We start from the raw sequence: 17,364 nt of genomic DNA, 5'->3' as shown, positions 1-17,364 counted from the left end.
GACTATGTCAGCAGTGTAGTCATGTGGTAAGTATAGTTGTCTGAAGGATCTTCTGCAATTGACAGCATGTCTTCCTGCTGTCTAGTGATCACAAGACATTTATGTATCACAAAAGTTTAGAAGTGCCATGAGAATGTATAACTGCAAATATTCTAATGATTACGGTAATGATCATGCCAGTGATGTCTGCTCTAGTGGTTATGTGCAACGCATACCTGGTTTTGTAACACTTAATAACTCCTTTGGCCATTACAGTATTAACCAAATGCTATTAATTGCACTTAGAATCAGAACTGGGATCATGCATGGGCTCCTGAGTTCAAATATGTGGCTTAAGGCTTTAGCATCAAATTGCGTGATTAATGCATGTCAAAGTGTCGTTTCACTGTGCTTGGAGTGACCCCAAATGCCAGGAAATCAAAGACCTATATCCCAAATCAAACCAGTTGGGTCGAAGCATGTCTCTGTAGCTTTGGAGACAGTATCTTTCTTTAGACAAAGCTGCTATCTTATATCCGATCTTATTTTGTGGGAAGTGCGACTTTAGAACTGCAGCATTAAAATGGAAATTGTTCATATATGGCTTGAAATGAAATGGTTTCCCTTTCCCTGGCCTAAAGAAACTTTTTAAAGGTAGAGTCTGGCTGCGTGGGAAATCCTTAATAATCTAGTTTTCCCTAGACCAGTCACGACTTTAGGTGCAACATGCGGAAGAGTCGCATCAATGAGAATGAAGTTAAATTTAGCATCACCATGTTGCCATCCTGTCCATTTTAGCCACACAGACACTTCCACTGTGAAACCGGAAATGGTTCACCAGAATTGGGAATTGAAATTTGTAAGTTCATCACATGGCCATTGGCTACTTGTGATTACCCAGTCGTAAATACAGACTTACAAATTATTGTCCAAGCTTTTCATGATGCCATCCTTCTTTCCTCCAAAGTCATGTTTCTGCCTTCTGGTAATTTCTCTGGTCACTCACTTAACAGTAATTCTTATTGTGTATTTCTGGAGGAAGCATCTGGCCCAAAGTGGAAATTATGCGTCTAAGCATTAGAAAGTTGTCTTTTTTCTGTTTTCTTAAATCCGTTGTCCTGTATCCTGTCCTGCCCCCACCCCGCGTTAGTTAAAACCTTTCTATTTTCATAACCGCCCCACTTTAGAAGGGATTAACCCCCCTCCCCATTCAGACCCATTGGTTTCATCTCCTCCCACCTTCTAAGTTGTCCCACATTCTGTTTTAACTTTCTTTTCTTTCTTTATTTACGTCCATTACAGCCAGATCTCTATGGCTCACAGATGTGCCCAGGGAAGCTCCCAGAGGTGCGTCACAGGCCCAAAAGAAGCTTGCATCAAAGTGCTTCTTTGAGATGTCATAGCACTGCAGCAGCAGGTTCATGTGTGTGCAGTAGAATTGTTGCTTGGCTTATCTCACTTTTTTGTTGTCATTCCCAAACTCTGGAGGCCCACGTCACACATTGTCTTGCCGAGACTTCGTAGGACCAGGCCACATAAATTGTGTCTAGATGCACTTAGGAATGGGGTGTCTGTTTCTCACTCCAAGTTGCTCTTGGAGTCTGTACAATTACAAAATGGGGACATCCGTAGGCTGAGCACGTAGGGAAAGAATGCTAAATGCTCAATGTGAAACTTAACCTTCTGGTGGAATTCGTGCAATTGTCCTTGGTCAGATTTCCAAATACTCCCTCCTCTCTGCTCTAAATGCTTTGGATTATTGCCAATTCTCACCAGGCTTCGGCATGGTCGTCATAGTCCCCAGGTTCTATGTGGCCAATGAACAAAGAGGGGATGGAGGGAGGAGAGGAGAGACTATTTAGCATCTCCGTGCCTGTGGCTCCTCCACTATTCTATTTTGGTCTCTTCTCAGTCCCCCTCTGTATTAAAGCCCTTGACACCCTACCCCCACCCTGCCAAATTGCATTTTGTAATCACAAAATGTAAACTGACCATGGGTGAGGCTTTTCTTTTATTCGGAATGATCCCCCAATTAATAACATGCCCAGAAACAGCTTCTGTTATTCCAGTCATATAAAATCCATTGATCTGCACTATACTACACTGTGCACAAATTTAGAGAAGTCTTGCTATGTCTGCCCTGAGTCGCCAGAAAAAATAAGCTAAGCCGTAAACATCATTTCATGGATGAGCAGAATTAATATGGAGGTGATTTTCATGCGCTTTTTTTTTTTCTATCACAGTCATACTCCCACCCACCCTTTTTAAGTTGGATCCTAGTTTTACCTATGTGTTTTAATTAGAAAAGAGAATGATTGCATTATTAAGTTACTAACTTTAAATCTAGAGTGTCACTTCAGTTTCCCAAGTGTAATCCTACAGGTAGCATGGGCTTCTTGGTGAAGAACTTTACTGGAACATAAACATGCAGCTGCTGAATGTTCTGAGCTCCATTCTTTCTCTTTGGTTGTCCACAGGGGATCCCTGAGCAGTGGGCACGGTTACTCCAAACCTCCAACATAACAAAACTGGAACAGAAGAAGAACCCACAAGCTGTTCTCGATGTTCTCAAATTCTATGATTCCAAAGAAACAGTCAACAACCAGAAATACATGAGCTTTACATCAGGAGGTAAGAGTAAATCCAAAGTATCAAAGAGAGAAGTAATTCTTATCTCAGGACCTTGGGATTAGAACAGAATGCCTGTAGGGCATCTGAAGTCCGTTCTACTTCCTTTTTTTTTTCAAGATTTTATTTATTTATCCATGAAAGATGCAGAGAGAGAGAGACAGAGGCAGAGACACAGGCAGAAGGGAGAAGCAGGCTCCATGCAGGGAGCCCAACGTGGGACTCGACCCCGGGTCTTCAGGATCACACCCTGGGCTGAACACGGCGCTAAACTACTGAGCCACCAGGGCTGCCCTCAGTTCTACTTCCTTCCCCAAATGACATCAACATCAGTAAATTGAAAGATGTTCTGGAAGTTGAAGTTGACATTAGGAGGTTTACTACTTGGGTGTGTTTAGAACTCAAGGAGGGGGATTGCTCAGTGAAGCAGTGGTTGTCAGTTTCAATCACAATTGTTCTGTCTCTGCACTGGAATGAAGAAGACAGTTACTTAGAATCAGGCCTTGTGAAGTGACCATGAAATAAGAGGTGTATGAATCAAAACATGGTCTCCTGAAATGTATTTTATCCTTTTGATTCATTGACTTATACTGTGATGATACAGCACACATTTTGTGGTTGCCATTTTGTTCCAACCTCAAAGTCAAGCTTAAAAAAAGAAATTATGCCTGGCTATTTATAAGAAATTAAAATGTCTGTGTTCTGGCAAAATCTTGACTTCATTTACTAGCATGTAGGCCCAGCCCTTGTTTGAAGCTTGAACATTCACATTTGCCATGTAAGCAACTGAAAAATATATGCCAAACATTTTTGCATTTTGAGAAAGATGATCCGGGTTGCCTTTCTAGAACAACTTATTATTTAACATCTAAAAAAAGAAGAGAATCCTATCATTAGTGCCCCAGCTGTAAAGTGCCCCTATCTCTCAGCATTGGTTTTAATATAGAGTAGGCTTGAAATATCTTCAGGAATAGTGCAAGGACTTACTTAGAAGGGGAGGAGTGTCTCATTTGGTTCTAACAAATGTCAAAGCCCAAACTTAAAATGTATAGTAATTCATGTGCTCCATAGGATGTTTTTGACTGAGATTGCTTTGCTTGATGGCTGTTCTCTAATGGAGAAAACCTAAAAGGAAAAAAGCCATCAAGGAGAGCTTTTTAGGTATTTCGTTTTCCGTGTGGAGTGAAATGTCTCAGAGATCCTAGTGATACTTCAAACAGTGCTTAATGTGAAGAAGTCTAGAACTGCCCTCCGGGCCCACTGTAGAACCACAGGTGACCAGAACCAAAAATGCATCATTCTAGTATTTGAGCTGAGTGAAACTCACCAGACATTCTGTGGATGTTCTAGTGTTGAGACTGAGGAATAGGGTGGGAGGAGCGCAGGGGAGGAGAAAGAGAAAGGAAGAAAGGGACAGTAAAAGGGAGGAAGGAAGAGGAAGGAGGGAGGGAGGAGGAGAGGGAAGGAGGAAGTAAGGGAGAAATTCTGGATATGTATAGACTCATACCAATCAGGAGTAGGTAATCTTGGGGCACCTGTGTGGCTCAGTCAGTTAAGCATCCAACCCTTGATTCCGATTCAGGTCACCATCTCAGGGTCCTGGGATAGAGCCCTGCATCGGGCTCTCTGCTCAGTGGGGAGTCTGCTCTAGGGTTCTCTCCCGTCTTCCGCTGTCCCTCCCCCTGCTTGCATGCACGTTCATGCACACATGCACTCTCTCAAATAAATTAAATCTGAGTAAGTAATCTCAATATTACACATATAGATGAGATTCGCTGGAGGCCTTTATTAAGGTCTATAAAATGACATGGTGAACCTTGCAAGGATATGAGTTATTTTCAGAACAATAATGTCATTTGTCATAGCATCTATTCAATATTGAATAGGAGAATTTCCTTCTGGTCAAATTAATTAATTAATACAAAATACAAAATAATTAATACAACTTAATTGTTTATTAAGTCTGGTTTCTAAATGAGGCAGACTTCATAAAATAAATGTGACATCTTTATCTTTTCTTTTCAGATAAAAGCGCACATGGATACATAGCTGCCCATCCCTCGGTAAGTGAAAAATTGAAAATGGTTTGGGGTGATCAGTGTTTCTGGCAGTCCAATAGGATACCATTGTACAGATTCAGTTTAGATAGAGACTCTTTTAAAAAACAGTTTTTAAAGGTATAATTTAGATCTATAAAATTCACCCATTTTTAAACGTACAGTTTGATGAGTGTAGATAAATGTATATACCAGTGCTACTGTCACCACAGTCCAGTTTTAGAATACATTTATCACCTCCTAAGTTCCTTTATGCCTGCTTACAGTTATTCCCCATCCCACCCCCATCCCCTAGCTCCAGGCTATTACTAATCTGGTAGTATGGATTTGTTTTTCTGGACATTTCATGTAAATGAAATAATATAGTATATGACCTTTTGGGATTGGCTTTTTTTCACTCAGCATAATGCTCTTACGGTTCATCCGAGTTGTGTGTTATCAGTAATTTGTCCTTTTTATTGCTAAGTAGTACTCCATGGAATGGATGTGCCACTCTGGTTAACAATTTACCCATGGAAGGCTCTCCGGACCATTGGCAGTTTTTGGCTATTGTAAATAATCTACTATGAACATGCATGTATGAATCTTTATGTAAATAAATGTTTCTATTTCTTTTACACAAAGAATCTTGAAAATAATAATCATAATGATAGTGGCTTCTCTCTACTCAACACTTACAATGTGCCAGGCACTGATATAATAACAGTATGCATTCACTTAACCTTTCTTGCCACCAGATTAGGTAAGTCTTAATCACTGTCTCCATTTTAAAGATGAGTTTCAGAGAGGTAAAATAATTCATCTGAGGTCATATCACTGTACTTTTGAGTGTCACCTGTTCTGATAAACAGATCCAGTGGGGGAAGTGACTTTGCCCAAACTCATATAGTTTTATCAGAGCCTAGAAAATAAGTAACTGAGTTCAAAGTTCTTAGAAGTGATAGAGTATCTGCAAGAATATCCATACACATGAGACAGAAAATTATCTTAGACAAGGCTAACCTTTGTGTGATTTTATTGTGAAATAATTAACATCAGTGAGAGTTTCCTAACTGTTGATTTGAAGAGTCATGGATAACAACCTTTTATAGAGGACAGATGCTGGCCTGCTTAATGTCACCCTGGGTGACAAGTGTGATAGTAGTAGATCATTAATGGTAAAGAGTAAAGGCCATGAAATTGTGGGGAAGTTCCTCAAAAATTAAAAATAAAATTACCATGGGATCCAGCAATCCCACTTCTGGATTTATACCCAAAAGAATTGACAGTAAGTTCTCTCTTTTTTTTAAAGATTTTATTTTTTCATGAGAGACAGAGAGTGAGAGGCAGAGGCAGAAGGAGAAGTAGCAGGCTCCCCGAGAAGCAGGGAGCCTGATGTAGGACTTGATCCCAGGACCCTGGGATCACGAGCTGAGCCGAAGGCAGACACTTAACTGACTGAGCCACCCAAGTGCCCTGACAGCAGGTTTTCAAACATATTTTCATACACTCGTGTTCATAGCAGCATTATTCACAGTATACAAAAGGTAGAAGGAACCCATGTGGCCATCAACAGATGAATGGATAAATAAATGTGGTATATTCATACCATGGAATATCATTTTTTTATGGAATATCATTTAGCCTTAAAAAGGAAGGACATTCTGGGGCACCCAGGTGGCTCAGTTGGTTGGGTGTCCAACTCTTGATCTCAGCCCAGGTCTTGATCTCAGTGTCATGAGTTCAAGCTCCATGCTCAGCATGGAGCCCACCCTTAAAAAAAAAGGAAGGGTATTCTGACACATTGATACATGCTATCACATGGATGAACCTTGAGGACATTATACCAAGTGAAATAATCCATTTATTAAAAGACAAATGTATGATTCTATTTATATGATCTACAGACTACTCTGTATACAAAGTTCAATTTTTGCAAGATGGAAAGGGTTCTGGAGATTGGTTGCACAATACTGTGAATATACTTAACACTACTGAACTGTGCATTTAAAAATGGCTAAGGGCAGCTTGGGTGGCTCAGCAGTTTAGCACCACCTTCAGCCCAGGGCCTGATCCTGGAGTCCTGGGATTGAGTCCCACGTCGGGCTCCCTGAATGGAGCCTGCTTCTTCCTCTGCCTGTGTCTCTGCTTCTCTCTGTGTGTCTCTAATGAATAAATAAATAAATCTTAAAAAAATAAGAATAAAAATGGCTAAGATGGTAAATTTTATGCCATGTATATTTTACCACAATTAAACATAAAAATAGGGATGCCTGGGTGGCTTAGTGGTTGAGCATCTGCCTTTGGCTCAAGTCGTGATCCCGGTGTCCTGGGATCGAGTCCCATATCAGGCTCCCCATAGGGAGCCTGCTTCTCTCTCTATGTCTCTCATGAATAAATAAAATATTTATCAAAAAATAAAAATAAAAAAGTATGAAGGCTCTGTACATAGATGTTTAGTCTTATTGTATGAATTTTTAATGTGATAATGCATAAATATACTTAGTATACCACCTAGCACATACTCTATGTTTATTAAATGTAAGCTAAAGCAAAACTGCCAACCTTACATGATCTACACTTATCTTACTGCCCTTGCTTTAATTAATATCATTATTGTATAATAAATACTAGCTGGGTATTCTGGCAAAGAAATAGTTGGTATTTTTTTTAGGTAGGTAGGTCAGTTATTTTAAACACTAATCTGCTAGGACAGTCTTTAGATTGATATTTATTTTTGTCAATAGTTCGTATCTCCTGAAATACTGTCCCTTTCTTTTGAGCTTGCTTCTACTGGTTTTGTTTGTGGAATTTAAACTAAATCTACATAATGATCAAAATATTCCACCAAATCAGAAAACAATGATGTTCTCACTGTTGGGAAATAAAACAACTGGATATTTACTTTTCTCACATATATTTATCAAGTGCCTTCTTACAAACACTAGGAAATCTGGAGCTCATTCTGGTAAGGAAAGAGAAGTGTGTATATAAAAAAACATAATACAATATGGACCATGTTACATACTGTAAAATACGTCCATTTGCTTTGAGAACTCAGAGACAAGAGATTACTTTCAGCTGGGGAGGAAAAAGGAAGCAAGCCCTGGTCTCGAAGGGCTTAAGCTCAGTGCCTGGTACAACATGGGTACTTACATGGTACATATTTGTTGAATGTTGAATGTTGAGTTGAAAAAAGCATCATAAGGATGCCTGGGTGACTCAGCTTTTGAGTGTCTACCTTGGGCTCAGGGCACGATCCTGGAGTCCTGGGATTGAGTCCTGAATCGGGCTCCCTGCATGGAGCCTGCTTCTCCTTCTGCCTGTGTCTCTACCTTTCACTCTCTCCCTGTGTCTCTCATGAATAAATAAAATCTTTTTTTTAAAGGAAAAGGCTTCATAGAAAAGGTGACATTTGAGCTAGATTGCGAAGGTCAGGTAGGATTTGGATCTGTGAAAGGAAGGCATTCTAAGCAAAAGGAAAAACATATAAAGGGCACAGTAGTAAGGAGAGCACGAGGACAAAAAGGTGGTTTTGAATGAAGACAGATGCAAGAAAAGGAATCCTAGGAATTAAGCCTTGAGCATTAATTTGGAGCCAAATCAATAGCAGCCCTTAAATGGTATTCTAAGAAATCTGGCCTATTTGCAATGATGTGGATAGGGCTAGAGTGTGTTATGCTAAGTGAAATGAGTCACTCAGAGAAAGACAAATACCATATGATCTCATTCCTATGTGGAATTGAAGAAACATAACAGCTGAACATAGGGAAAGGGGGTGGGGAAAGGGAGAGAGGAAAATAAACCATAAGAGAATCTTAAAGGTAGAAAACAAACAGGGTTAATGGAGGGAGGTGGGCAGGGAGTACCAGCTAGAGGGGTGAAGGGTATTAAAGAGGGCATATGTTGTAATGAGCGCTGGGGGTTGTATGGAGGTGATGAATCACTGAATTTTACTCCGGAAACCAATATCGCACTGTATGTTAACTAAGTAAAGCTTAAACTATAAATAAATAAATGAAAGAAAGAAAGAAAGAAAGAAAGAAAGAAAGAAAGAAAGAAAGAAAGAAATCAGTCAATCAATCAATCTGGCTTTTTCCCAGAGAAGCCCTTGGAGTTTTTTGGAACAGGAGAATTAGGCAAATAAAGCATACGCCTTGGGAACAGTTACCTGACAGCACATGTGCAGAGTGAATTAAGGGTGGAAGGTGAGGCTGGTTTTGATTTGTATTTCCCTGATGGCAAGTGATGTGGAGCATTTTCTCACATGCTTGTTGGCCATGAGTATATCTTCTTTGGTGAAATTTATGTTCATGTCTTCTGCCCATTTCATGATTGGATTGTTTGTTTCTTGGGTGTTGAGTTTAATAAGTTCTTTATAGATCTTGGATACTAGCCCTTTATCTGATTTGTCATTTGCAAATATCTTCTCTCATTCTGTGGGTTGTCTTTTAGTTGACTGTTTCTTTTGCTCTGCAGAAGCTTTTTTTTTTTTTTTTTCTGCAGAAGCTTTTTATCCTGATTAAGTCTCAATAGTTCATTTTTGCTTTTGTTTCCTTTGCCTTCATAGATGTATCTTGAAAGAAGTTGCTGTGGCCAAGTTCAAAATGGGTGTTACCTGTGTTCTCCTCTAGGATTTTGATGGATTCTTGTCTCACATTTAATTTAGATCTTTCATATGATTTCACTCATATGGGGAATATAAGAAATAGTGAAAGGGAGTTTACGGGAAAGGAGAGAAAATGAGTGGGAAAAATTAGAGAGGGTGACAAAACATGAGAGACTCCTAACTCAGGGAAACGAGCAAAGGGTAGTTTAAGGGCAGGCGGGCGGCGGGATGGGGTAACTGGGTGATGGGCACTGAGGAGGGCACTTTATGGGATAAGCTCTAGGTGTTACTGTGTATGTTGGCAAATCGAACTTCAGTTAAAAAAGGGGGGGGAGGAAGGTGAGGCTGGGTGAAGGGAGACCAGTTGGAGGAGTGGCGCAGGCATCCAGGCCCATAGGTAAGGTGGTCCTGAGGGAGATAGTGGCAGTAGGAGTGGAGATGAGGTTCAAATTGCAGAAATGTTTAGGTTATTGATTGGATTTTGGGATGCTGGAGGAAAGGTCAAGGTCGAAGCTGATTGCAGACCTAAAATGGTACGACGGTGGCCAAAAGGGTGAGGATGCTATCTTTCAGGAGTTACAAAGTTCTGTGAGCAGATGCTGAGTTTTCTATTGGCCAGTTTGGAGTTTGAAGGGCCGGCAGGATTTCCAGGTGTAGTTGTTCACTAAACCGTTTAACTAAGGCTGGGTTTGTATTGATCGAATGAACTGGATTAGATGCTCAAATTTAGATTGGACCTCTTCAGTGGGACTCAGCTACTTAGGAATGGACAATTGAAAGCACCTTGTGCTCTCCTTATGGTTCCAGGGGGAGATTGCACTTGACACTGCTTATGCTTTCTTGCATTATAAACACTCCTAAGTAGACCTAGCTATCCCATAAGATCTGATTTAATAGGATTGGACTATCCCTAATCGACATAGCCTAAACCGATCAGTTTTGGTGTCCTCTAGTGGCCTGTGTGGGAATTAACATAGAAGCAGTTTATTCACTAGATATTTTAAACTAATGACCACATAACTAATATTGAATTCAGCAATACCTCCCATAATCCTGTGACATCTAGTTTACTGCTCACTCATGGTAGTTTCTTTGGTATGAGTGTATTAAACACTAAATACTGTTCAGGGACCTACTCTTCAATTTTAGGCTACTTGTACAGTTGACACAGATTGAGCTTTTGATTTGAAGTACGCATTTATTTTGTTCATCTATATTAGTGTGTGTCAAAATTGCCTGGACAGTGTGCAAGTCAAAATGGAATGGAGCCCTGAAATCTGTATCTTAACCTCCTTTGAAAAGTGGCCCACAGACCACACTTTGCATTATCTAGAGCCTCCAAGGTCCTTACTTCTAATTCCTTTGACCATTATCAATGAAGCTCAAAGGAAGAAGAGTTTCCTAAGGTAATTCCTCTAGCTAGTATATGCTCTAGAGCAGGGTTTAATAACTTATAGTCTGTACGGATGGGCTTCCTACAATCTATGAGCCCTTGAAGTTATATGGAAAAGCATATACCTACCTGTATTTTTCTGTGTGGCACAAGAAATGTATCCCAGATTTTTAATAAGACAAAAAAAAATTTTTTTACTTGTTGTTCATCTATTTTTTTTCCTTTTTGGGCTTTTTTGATTTATTTTTGAATTTTTATTTAAATTCCAGACAGTTAACATACAGTGTAATTAATATTAGTTTCAGGTGTACAATGTAGTGATTCAACACTTCCATATAGCACCCAGTGCTCATCATGACAAGTGCACTACTTAATTCCCATCACCTGTTTCACCCATCCCCCACCACCCTCCCCTCTGGTTATCATCTGAAGAGCAACCAAAGTATCTGTATTTTTTTCAAGCTTAGACAGATATAGTAATCTCAACCTAGAAGGAAGAGTGTAGCAATATTATACTTGTGGCTCCCAAAAAGACCACCAGCAAAACCTGTTAATAAGCAAAGCTGTTTATTAAACTTTAGCACCAAGAAAGAGCCCTCCCTTTAGAGGGTTTTAGCAGTGTCTTAAAAAGGAGATGTCCAGGGAGAAACTTTACAGGGTTTTAGGGCATGGCTATGTGATTTTATTTTATTTTTAAAAATTCATTTATTTATTTGAGAGAGAGAGTGCAGGGGGAGGGGCAGAGGGAGAGAGAGAAGCAGACTCCCCACTGAGTGTGGAGCTCCACGCGGGGCTCGATCTCAGGACCCTGAGATTGTGAACTGAGCGGAAATCCAGAATCAGACACTTAACCGACTGAGCCACCCAGTTGCCCTATGGCTATGTGATTTTAAAGCAGGTCTTACAAGACAAGGAACAGGTTAGGATTGTGCAGTGTTTATGATTAAATCACTTTAGATTGGTGAAGTGAGAGACTTCAAGAGAGTCTTGGTGAGCAAGCTGTTATTCGTACCAAGTAAAATACTTCAGCTGGTTCAGTCTTATCTTCCAAGAACAAGCATTTCATGGAGTAAGAAGTTGCTATTTTTGCTTGTTCTCAGTATTAACATAAAAACAGGAAAATATACTCTCATTTGATGCTGTGTAACACAGGGAAAAGAAAGTATGCCTAGCCCCAGTATTATTTACACAGGGATGGAGAAGTATGCTGGTCCAGGTCTTACTCAATACGGGGCCAGGAAATAATGCGGATTTCAGTTCTCAGTGCCAACGCCTGGTGTTCTAGGTGTGTTCTAGATAAGCTAATGCTCTCTGGCCTGACCACCATGCAAAACACAATGTCCACTGAAGGCCATGCATTCTTTCCAACCAACCAGCCAACGTGACAGTATAGTGTCTAGTCTTAGATAAACAGAAACATTGGTCTCCCTCCTCCCCTACAAACCTTCAGAAGATGAAAGATGTTAGTTTTTCTAACAGTCCCTTAGACCATCCTCGGGGATGCAGAATGTCTCCCATATGAAATGAGAATAGTGAGGATAGTAACAAATACTAAACAGTGTAGTTTTGCAGGTGGATCTTCTTTAGTGAAGTAGCAACAATTGAGATGTGCCAGGTTACCTTTTGGTCAGTAGTACCAGTCTGATTGGTTTTTGTACCAGTCTGAGAAGCCTAGACCTAGGCCCATTATATTTGTCACCAGGGCAATTTTCAGATCCTTATAGGCAATACATATACTCTCATTTATGGGGGCCACATGATGCATTGTATCAAATATATTAAAGGGCTCCTCTACCCCAAATAATTTTTTGCTATGAACTTTTTAAGTGATTTTTAATATTGATTTTGAAATTATTTGATTATAAGTAACACTAAATTTTTGGTTAGGTATAATTTATTGGAAATCATTTTGACAACTCAAGAGCTGTTGCTGAAGAAGACAATCTAATCTACAATTTGGTTTTTATTTTTTTTTAATATTTTATTTATTTATTCATGAGAGATAGAGAGAGAGAGAGGCAGAGACACAGGCAGAGGGAGAAGCAGGCTCCATGCAGGGAGCCCGACGTGGGACTCGATCCCAGGTCTCCAGGATCACACCCTGGGCTGAAGGCGGCACTAAACCGCTGAGCCACCTGGGCTTGCCCTACAATTTAGTTTTTAATTAATGAAATTTCCATAATTACTAAATAGAAGTCACTAAGTGAAGTTGACCTATAGTTATTCTTCATAGACATGTAATTAGACATTAATTGCTTTAGACTTTATAGTTTTTTGTCACATTTTGGAGGCAATGATTTATTTCTTACTTCAGATATTTTCATAAGCCCGGGTAAAGCTAACTACTCTAGGCATGGTTTATATTGCCTGCCTATATATAATATATAGTATTATATAATACTTGCCTGTAAGATAGCTTTACCATATAAAAGGTAGCCAGTTTATATGCAGGTTCTACCCTTCCACCAGTGAACAGTGATTAGGTGCATTCTTGATCCCCGCTGGCATAAGAAAGCAGAACTTTCTGGAACAGAATAATCTCAAAGCAAACACCAATAACCTAAAGGCAATTTCTAAGTGTGCCCACTGAAATGCTCTGAAGAGTTAGTTTTTCAAAGAAGAAATGGATTTTTTTTCTAAAACCTCAATGTCATTAACGCATGTTTCTTTCTACACAGCCACAGTACAATATAATAGTGTAGGTATTTTGGCCAAATAAAGAATAAATATAGGTGTATACATAAGAAAACCAATATTAACTAAGCATATAAATTTCAGTCTAAACCATTCAGTATGTATATCAGGGCAAGCAAATATTCTTTCAAATACTTTCTTATAAATTCTAAGTTATCTTCCTTTTTACAGTAGATAAATCTTGCTGTCTCTGATTAGATATATGATTACACCTTATGGATCTTCCATCAGTTTATACATGATTGTAGAAAATCCATGTTGAATTTTAATCATAGGCTGAGGTCCTTTGATTTAATAGTGTATTAGTAGGCTCCCTGTATCTACCTCAGGAGCTTTGTCCTCAAGAAATGAAAATTCTTTTTAGAATTAGCTTGAGCCAGTATACCCAAAGGTGTCAACAGAATACAAATATAAACACACACACACACACAAAATAAAAATTAAAAAATCTTTAATAGTCCTTTCCAACAGAATCAATGTCATAAAAGGTATATATGTAACTTTACATTTTCTAGTAGCCACACTGAAAAAAAAGTAAAAAGAAAAAGGTGAAATTAATTTTAATGATATTTTATGGAACCCAGTGTACTCAAAATTCTGTCATTTCAACATATACACAACATAAAAGGAAATGTCTTTCACTAAGGAACTATTTTACAACTTTTTTTCATATTTAACATCTGGTATGTATTTTAAACTTAGTACCCACTTAAGTTATAGCGCATGTAACTGCTCAATTAACTATGGACAGCTTGTGGCTGCCATATTGGACAGCACAGACCTGTGTCATTGTTCAGTGATTTTTAAACTTGAACCTGAACCGGAATCACCTGGAAGGCTTGTCATAACATACTATCAGGCCTCACTCGCAGAGTTATGATTCATTAGTGTGGATAGAACCCAAGAATTTGCATTTCTAACAAGTTCCCTGTGATGATGCTGGTCTGGGGACCACACTTTGAGAACTGTGGTCATAGTTCTTTCAAAATTCAGCTTTGGGACAATTTAAGCCCTGCATAAATATGAATGATAAGAATCCATCCTAGATACTATGATCGTTCTTACTTTTGGTGGTGGTGGTGGTGGTGTAGCAGTTTTTAGCATTGCAAATCACCATTTATACCTGTTGGTTAAGACTGAATAATTATGTTGATGAATATTCCTTAGATCTTCATGTCTGTTACTTTCTGAGTGCTTCTTTCCAGGAGGCTGAACAGGGAAGCAACATTTATGGGCTTGCTTGTACTTAGTGAGTATTTGCAGAGCTGTGTTAATACCATATCCATATGCATGCTCTGATCTTTAGGCACAAAATAGCCCTTTTCTGGTTGACAAACTATCAATCAGCGAATTGACAATCTGCCCAGTACAAATTGAAGGCTTTCATAGCATTTTAAAAAGATATTATTCATTGATTTCAAAAACATTGAACTTGCAAATATTAAATGAATAGCTCACTGTTTCTGAGCTCAGTGGAAAATGAAAAGATCTTTAAAATTTTCATGATGTTTATAAACCATGACCTGAATTTACCTCTGAATGTGAGCAGTCCTGATCACCAAACTGTAGATGGTTCTGCTCATTTGTAAAAGGTGCGGTTTTCTCATGTCCCTACATGATTAAATATTTTATTTCCCTTTTCTTGTTTCTGAAGAAAAACAATGAAGAGTTAATACCTGGTCTCTAAACTTTGTTTTTGTCACAAGAGTACAAAAACAGCATCAGAGCCGCCTTTGGCTCCTCCTGTGTCTGAAGAAGAAGATGAAGAAGAGGAAGAAGAAGAAGATGACAATGAGCCCCCACCAGTCATTGCACCAAGACCTGAGCATACAAAATCAGTAAGTCTCGGGATCCCTGGGTGGCGCAGCGGTTTGGCGCCTGCCTTTGGCCCAGGGCGCGATCCTGGGGACTCGGGATCCAGTCCCACGTCGGGCTCCCTGTGCATGGAGCCTGCTTCTCCCTCTGCCTATGTCTCTGCCTGTGTGTGTGTGTGTGTGTGTGTGTGTGTGTGACTATCATAAATAAATAAAAATTAAAACAAAACAAAACAAAATCCGTAAGTCTCAAATAACTACTCCTCAGTGGTTCAGGAAATGTCATCTGGAGCAATTGTAGAGTCAAAGTCTAGTGAATCAGCTCCCACCCTATTGAGTATCTACTATGTTCCCAGATCTAGAATATAAGATACAACCTTGGTTGAGGCTGCTCTTCAGGGATATGAGATAGCATGTGACAATTAGAGAATAATACCAAACAATATATAAGTAAGTGCTAAATTATAGAATTGCTGCAGAAATTAAATTAGAGAAAGAAATCCACATGAATCAAGTAGGAAGAATTGCCTAAGTAGAGACACCAGGACCAGAATGAGCACAACATGTATGGGGACCTCAGAAGACTGGGTCCTGACAGCTTTCAAGCACAGGGTATTTGAGGTAACCTAAAGTTCTTGTTTAATAATTAATTCATCACTTGTCTTTACGGACTTATTGGGGGTAGGGGTTGGGATGTGGAGGAGAGATGAGTAAGCAGAGCACAGAGAATTTTTGGAGTAATGACAGAACTCCACTGCCATAATGGCAGATTATACATTCGTCCAAACCTATAGACTGTCTACCCTAAGAGTGAACTATGTGTAAACTATGGACTTGGGGTGTTTATGACGCATCAGTGTTGGTTCATCACTTGTAACAAATGTCCCACTCTGAGGTCGGGGGGCTGTTGATAATGGGGGAGGCTATGATGCGTGGGCACAGGGTGTAGATGGGAAATCTGTACCTTCCTCTCAACTTGACTGTGAACCTAAAACTGCTTTAAAATTTTGTCTTAATTTACAAAATAAAACCTCATTGACATGGCAGCATCTAGGCTTGGCCTATTGTTTTCATCATAGAACTTTTTCCCTTATCTTTAAGATCTACACCCGCTCTGTGCTGGAATCCATAGCTTCACCAGCAGCACCAAATAAAGAGGCCACACCACCTTCTGCTGAGAACGCCAATTCCAGTACTTTGTATAGAAACACAGATCGGCAACGGAAAAAATCCAAGATGACAGACGAGGAGATCCTAGAAAAGCTAAGTGAGTTGGTTGTTTTTTGGTTTTGGTTTTGCCATCGTTACTTACTTCATAGGATGGTCTCATAAACCATTTAAAATGGGAACCGAGGGACGCCTGGGTGGCTCAGTGGTTGGGCGGCTGCCTTCAGCTCAGGTTGTGATCCTGGGATTGAGTCCTGCATCGGGCTCCCTGAGAAAAGCCTGCTTCTCCCTCTGCCTGTGTCTCTGTCTCTCTCTCTCTCTCTCTCATGAATAAATAAATAAATCTTTTTAAAAATAAATAAATAAATAAATAAATAAATAAAATGGGAACCGAGCCTTTAAAATTTGGGCCTCCTTGCATAAACTTCAGGCTTCCTGAAGTCAAAAGGTGTAAAGGTTTGAACTTGCTGTGTATTCCAGATCACTCCTTCCCCCACACTCCGAATCTGACAGAAACTAAGTATTTTCACTTGAAAAAGTCAATTAAGGTGAAAACTTGACACAATGATTAAACAGTGAGTTTTATTTTAAGATGACACTCTGAAAGGAATAAAATAATCTGATGATATATATTTTGATCATCCCCCAAGGTCTCCCAACTGATCAATCATGATAGACAAGTCAACCTCAAAGCCCAACACAGTCAATCAAAACCAGCAACCACAGTAATACCATCTTTTCTCTTAATTTAGGAGTATTTCTATGTGGAGAAGGGGGGCAGGGCCAGCAAATGCTAGCAACCTCCCTCCCACGGTATCATATTGTGTACATCGTGTGCACACACACTCATTCCAGTTTCATGAAATAGCCCTCTTTCAGTTAGCTTTCTGAGCCAAGGAGATTTAAGAAAAATACATTGCTGAAATGAGTCAAAGGTCTGTGAAGCATATTTATTAAACTCATACTACAGAAACATCTAACAAATTGCTAGTTATCTGCAATCAGTGCCCCTATTCATCCTTCACTGACTCCTATTCATCCTTC

The 17,364-nt window shown here is 39.5% G+C and overlaps 1 protein-coding gene across 15 annotated transcripts in view; it reads left to right on the top strand.

The window, feature by feature from the left end:
• Positions 1–17,364, top strand: part of PAK3 (p21 (RAC1) activated kinase 3) — a 263,447-nt gene that overhangs the window by 189,324 nt on the left and 56,759 nt on the right. For 13 of the 15 annotated variants that reach the window (XM_077888028.1, XM_077888025.1, XM_077888026.1 and 10 more), the window contains 5 exons: positions 1,282–1,326; positions 2,457–2,610; positions 4,633–4,670; positions 15,046–15,177; positions 16,255–16,420. In XM_077888028.1, coding sequence (XP_077744154.1) covers positions 1,282–1,326; positions 2,457–2,610; positions 4,633–4,670; positions 15,046–15,177; positions 16,255–16,420 — 535 coding nt within the window. The remainder of the gene's footprint in view (positions 1–1,281; positions 1,327–2,456; positions 2,611–4,632; positions 4,671–15,045; positions 15,178–16,254; positions 16,421–17,364) is intronic. The other 2 variants (XM_077888032.1, XM_077888033.1) reach the window with 1 other exon arrangement.

Source organism: Canis aureus, chromosome X (genome assembly GCF_053574225.1).
Source record: "Canis aureus isolate CA01 chromosome X, VMU_Caureus_v.1.0, whole genome shotgun sequence".
NCBI classification, from domain to species: Eukaryota; Metazoa; Chordata; class Mammalia; order Carnivora; family Canidae; genus Canis; species Canis aureus.
Note: the sequence above shows the minus strand (reverse complement) of the source record. Positions and strands in the feature narration are given on the sequence as shown.